At 44.7% G+C, this 5892-nt stretch overlaps 1 protein-coding gene across 1 annotated transcript; it reads right to left on the bottom strand.

Annotated features, from left to right (window-relative positions):
* Positions 1 to 558: 558 nt before the first annotated feature.
* On the bottom strand, positions 559 to 5639 carry C10H11orf58 (chromosome 10 C11orf58 homolog). The gene is made up of 5 exons (XM_055722694.1): positions 5450 to 5639; positions 5193 to 5273; positions 3883 to 3943; positions 1988 to 2097; positions 559 to 1008 (listed from the first exon to the last, which is right to left on the bottom strand). Exons 1-5 carry the CDS (start codon positions 5507 to 5509, stop codon positions 799 to 801), a joined length of 522 nt encoding a protein of 173 aa, XP_055578669.1. The 5' UTR covers positions 5510 to 5639; the 3' UTR covers positions 559 to 798.
* Between the last annotated feature and the right edge of the window lie 253 nt (positions 5640 to 5892).

Genomic DNA, 5892 nt, shown 5'->3' with positions numbered 1-5892 from the left:
AAAAAGCTAAATTATTTGTATATCCTTTTCATTATCAAATTATATTTTCTCTTTCAAAGTAAACTGGTTCCTTCGGGAGGAGTTAGTTTTAATAACAGCTCAGTGTTATAACCAGGAGCCACTAATTCAAAAAAAAAATCACTCTTTTCTACTGAAAGGTATAAAGAACTACAGCTTATCCCCCCCAATTATAAAGCTGAAGAAGCAATTAGAGCCTTCTGTTGTCTTAAGCATGTCTAAATCATCTTGTCCCATGCAACTGCTGTCGGACTTCAGATGGATACAGTGATTAATACTGTCACAAAAGTGAGTGACTTCTCCTCTCAGCCCTGTCAACACTAGCACCTACAGACAAAATCATTGTTTAAAGCTCTAGCACATCACAGAATAGTGCTGATACTGGTATTTTACATCTAATGCAACATTCAGTAATTCATATGTAATCTTAACAGTTAAAAATTCAAGACTGGGGTACTAACTAAAGGAACCACTAACATGAAGTTTCTTTATCTGGCATGGAATAAGGGGAGGGATAGTTTAGATGACATTGTAGAGGTTGGGCAACAACAAAAAATTTTATTTCTCCATCCAGTATTTTATACACTTTACAAAAACCAGTAATATCACTGCGCCCATAAAAATGTTATCCATGGCAATGGAAAGCAAATACTACTTTTTGTCATCTAATGGGGTCTTTTTAAAATCATAATACAAAGATCTGTGCTGTAGCAGTCCTCCACTTTGCACTGTAACAATAAGGCTTACTGTACTTTAAATACAAAGCTGTTACATCTGCAGTTATGAACCACTGGCTTTAACAAACATCATTTTATAGTTGCTTTTTGCTTCTTTTTTGTTCTCTGGAACCTCAGCTTCATCATGTTTTTCAGCAGCTTGTAGCTCCTCTGCAGACTCCTCTTGCTCTGACTCAGAGCCACTTTCAGAGTTCTCGGAGCTCTCTTCAGAGGAGTGTCCAGCTGCCTCTTCTTGTTCTTCACTTTCCTGAAACTAGAATTTCAGACTGTGAGACAGATAAACCATTATTTCCTGGCAACTCCATTGCAGCTTCTAAGATTCGCCAGTGTGAATGTTTCACTTAGTAGCTCCTTTCATTCTAGTACTAAAATGGGCTATGTTGCTAAACACAGGTCTTTAATATACAAATTATTAGGCAGAAAGCAACTCCACTGAAGTGGTTAACCATAACCAACCCTGACATCCATGGTTTCAGCAGCCATATTCTTATTTAGTTAGAGCAGAAATTCTAAAGGCACCACTAAATGAGTTTGAGAAATTTCAGATCACGTCACTTTAGTAATTCCTTACTTTGGTGTACACAGTACATAACAACACTTGACTATTTGCCAGGGAGTGAAACATAATGAAAGTAAGAGCTAGACCATCAGGAATTTATGTTCACAACTCATCTTTGAACCTTTCAATTGGCAGATAAAGACATGTTCCTAATAACCTGATTCTCTTAGTTTCTGTCACACTTCTCTTCCTGCTCATTCCTATAGAATTCCTTGTAAGTATGAGACCAGTCACATGTCAGCTCACTTGCGGACTCTGTACAGCAAATCTCCCACATCTGACCCCTCTATAGCCACTTACTTTTCAGGACCATAGAGAGGTAAGTGCCCCACTGCAACAAGAAGCTAAGATTAATTAGCTCTCAGCAACAATGCAGATGGTTGTGTATTCCTTGGCAACACCCTGATTTAATCCATTTGTCACTTTCTGTCCTAATCAGTCTTGACTACTATGGAGCATTAAGCATGTCATATCTCTTTTCAGAACAATGAGAAGCATCAATCATTCCCAGGCATCTAAATGGCCTCCACAGTGTACACAAATAGGGGTGAAGTGCCTGCAGTAAGTTTGTTCTTGATCCCAAAGTGCAGAAGTTTGCCACTAGTTGCAGTGACTGGATTTTTAAACCATTGTCTTAATGAAGTGAAAGTTGAATCATTACAGAAATAACTACCTCACTGAAACCAAGTCCACAATGGCGCCGGTTTCGTCCAGACATCGTGCTGTCCATGCTTTGTTGGTACTGAGACTCCAATTCTTCATTCATTTTCTTGTCTTCTTCCCCTGCATTGTCCAGTGTACTTTGGTTATGGTTCATTCAAATTAACAAAGACATCAAATTACATGAAGTTACATTTTCAAAGTTCATCAATATATACATGAAAAAGTTTAAATTTAGCCACCTTAAACTACTGGATTGAGCATTACTGCATACAATCAATCAGATTTATTAGCAGTTGTATCAAGCGTGCAAGCAAAACTGCTTTGATACAAAGATGGGTTGCTAAGTTCCTAAGACCTGATGTATTCAGAGTGTTACACTATGCATGGTTTATGTTCTACTGAAGGAGGTAAATGTAACCAGTGCGACTTCTCTGTGCTTCCTGCCAATACTGCAACAGGTTTCTGACCTTTGCTACTTAGCGTAATTACTGTAATTAAACCATGATTAATATATAGCAGCAGAAGTTGGGCAATAATATCATTCTTGTTTACAGAGCTGTATCTGAAACTATTTAACACATCCCGAATTATGACGAGCAGTTACTACAGCTCTACATTTTTCCAGCTTTAGGAATTAGCAGAAAAAATAATTTTCATGAGCTACTTGTACATGCCCTTAACCTACTTGTTTGAATAAGTAAAGGATCATTTTGACTGGGGGGAAAAATATGGTCTAAAACAGTTAAGAATCCTCTGTTCTTGTAAAAGGTAGGAATCTCTAACTCTCCCCCGATAGGCCTACAACACTATAGTTTTTGATTTGTATCTCCGTAAAATTAAAAGCTTGTATTGCAAATTGATGTTTTCTCATTTGGAAGTTAGACCTGTATGTTATTATAAAAGGACAGTAACTCTATGTTGGACAGGAAAGTAAAGTGTTAAGAAAATAGCTGTTCTGATTTTTGGGGAAAAAAACAGCAAACAAACCCAAAAAAACAACCAAACCCAGCATCTTAACTTTTTGCTAATAACCAAGCAGTACTGATTCTTTATGACTCCTTAAGGGAAGCATCATCTGCTTTCTAGGAAATTCAGGTGTAAGGAAGTGATTCTCAGTCACTCTGCAAGCTAACAGCAGAACCTGGAACCAATCCTCAGGCTTCTTTTGGTGTTTTGGTCCCCAGATTAATTTCATGTCAACTAAAAAATTACTAGTGGAGCATTACCAGGGAAAGATGTTTCCTGGAACTCCGACAACTGCTATTCTAAAAGCTTTATCAAAGCTTCTCCAAGACAGTCAAGCTCAGCCTGGTTTCATGTACTTTGACTTACTAGCTGAGCAAACATGATACGTAGTTACTACGGTCATACATTACATGACATCAGATTATTGCTAAGATGACCTTACAGATCTTTTCGGTTTCTACCTCATTGTTTTAAGGCAGAGATCTTTCTATTCAATAGCTAATCGGGTGGGGAGTGAAATCAACCCTGTTCTTGTCCACGCACAACAATCTGAGGTTTGGATACCCATACCTGGCAGCAAGGAAGAAGTATAATACTGCTAGGTACCAGTAACAATAAAACTTTGGTTTTTTATTTTAATAGCAAAGTAAGACTGGGACCTATAGGCCCCAATTTCTAGGGCATTTGTGCACAGGTTTCACTGACCATCAGGTACTTTGCTGAACCTGGACTTGAGAAGGTAAGAAAGTGCAGTCAGAGAAAGCGTTTGTCAGTAATCTAATGAGAAAAATTGAGAACTTCTACAACTCCACAACCTGACCTGCCTTCAGCTTCAACCACAAAACCAGAAATCCCTCCCTGCAGTATCTATGAAGCTCAAAGTACTAGGATGTTCCTCAATGAGTGTTAAACTTTGTATCAGCTGTTGGATAAACTGACCTGTCCTGAAGTGAGAGGTTGATCTGTGGTCTCCGATAACAAGGCGGCCAGTATGTTCTTTCTAAAAGAAAAGGCAATTTCTTTTGGAGCTTTAGGGTGCACTGGCATCTTTGCCAACATCCTAGAGATCTTGAATGGAAAAGGTTTGCTGTCAAACCGTGACAACCAACTGTAGGACTGCAAATTTTACGACCTAACAACTGCTGCCTCTTGATGAACTTGTTTCATCTTTGTTTTGTTGATTATTCTGAAAAAGAAACCCCAACAACTAGACACTCTTTACTCCTCCCGCACCCCAAAGCTGGTTGTATTTCATTCTGTTTCTTGCCACTGATATGAAAACTACGCTACACAATGCTGGGCAAATGTGAATTAGGTTCTGACAATTTACTCTTTGGGTGTCTTCCTCTGGCACCACGGGCACTATGCAATGGTTCAGTCTTTGCATCTTACAATGATCCCACTTTTAGACTGGTCACAGTATCAGGTAAAACCCTCACTGTGCTCGTTAATTTATTGGCTCAGTAGTTGCTCATTACCAAATGTATCCCTGTAGTCAAGCGCTGGCATTACACAGCAAGCAGCGTTAAGTACCCAAGCAGACGTTAAGATTAGTGGTAGTGGGATGTTTTAATAAGGTATTGTATTCCTATCCACCAGGAAGTATTAACTTTCGCCTCTTTAATACAGTAAAATATTTTAGCTTACAATAACCCTGTGTTCAAGGAAAATAAGCTAGTACGAGTAAAATTATTTTTCTTGAAAGTAAGCAGAACTACAGTACTAAACCAACATTTTGTAAATGGAAAAAGCACAAATTTACTAGTTTTGCAGCATTTTTTTTGCAAAAAGCATAGCAGAAATAGTTTTGGTGCATTTCCTCTAGAAGTATTTTCTGGATTAGTTAATTAGGTTTAGTATTTCGCTGTTGTGATCTGTCAGTAATTTTTATTAATGCCACTGTTTTGAATCTTCAAATTTTTTCCAGTGAAAGAGAACCTGACAGACGTAGCACACGAGGCTGTACAAGGACTTTCTCGTCCCCGCTTTTATGAGCTGGTCTGGAGCACTGGGGGGGTGCGGGGGGCTGCCGAGCAGAGCCCCCATCATTCCGGCCCGGCCTTTTCCCCGACCCCGCTGCCGATGCGCCAGCTGCGGCTGCGGAAGCCGCAACCCCCCTGCACGGCGAGGCCCCAGCGAAGCCGCCTGCGGAGCGGCGCCTCTCCCCGCAGCACCCCCGGGAGGTGCCGCCCAGAGCCCGCGGGGGAACGCTGCCCTGCCCGCGGCGGGGGGCAGCGGAGCGGCCTCACCTTGCCAGCGCCCATCAGCCGCAGGAACTTCTGCTTCCGCTCCTCGTTGCCCAGGTCCGCCGCCTCCCAGCTGCTGGAGCCCTGCGGGAGCACACGCTGACTAACCCGGCGGCCCTCCCCGCCGCTGCCCCCCGGCCGCCCGCTCCCGCTGGGAAGGGAGCGGCCAGCAAGGCCGCGGCCTTCCCCGCATCCCGCCGCCCCGGGGCCCCGCAGCCGCCGCCTTCCCCCCGGCCGCCTCCCGCCCCACGCCCGTTTACATCGGGGGAGGCCGCTCGCTTGAGGCCGTGGTGGCCCTGGGACTCTCTGCCCGAGCTCATGGCCGCGGCTGGGTGACCGGGCCCCTCCGCCGCCTTCCTGCCGGAGCCGCTCCCTCGGCCCGCGGCGGGTCACGGTGCCGGGTCGCCAGCAGGGCACGCCGGGATCGGTAGTTCTGTCCCGGCCCCTGGCGGCGCGACGCGGCGGGCGGGGACTACGAGTCCCACAGGCCTCCACGGCGGCGGCGGAGGGGCTGCCTCCTCACGCTGATTGGCAGGAGCGCGGGCCAGCCAGTGGGCTCCGCCTCCAGAGGGGCGGGCAGAACGGGGCGGGGCGGGGCTGGCTGCCGCGCCGGTGGCTGAGGGGGCGCCGCCGCGGTGACCGCTGGCTCTGCTCGGTGTGATGGCGAGTGCGGCGCTGCTGCCGGTCAGGCATGAAGTGCCGC

Source organism: Falco cherrug, chromosome 10, assembly GCF_023634085.1.
Source record: "Falco cherrug isolate bFalChe1 chromosome 10, bFalChe1.pri, whole genome shotgun sequence".
NCBI lineage: Eukaryota > Metazoa > Chordata > Aves > Falconiformes > Falconidae > Falco > Falco cherrug.
The sequence above is the reverse complement of the archived record's forward strand: the minus strand, read 5'-3'. Positions and strand labels throughout refer to the sequence as shown.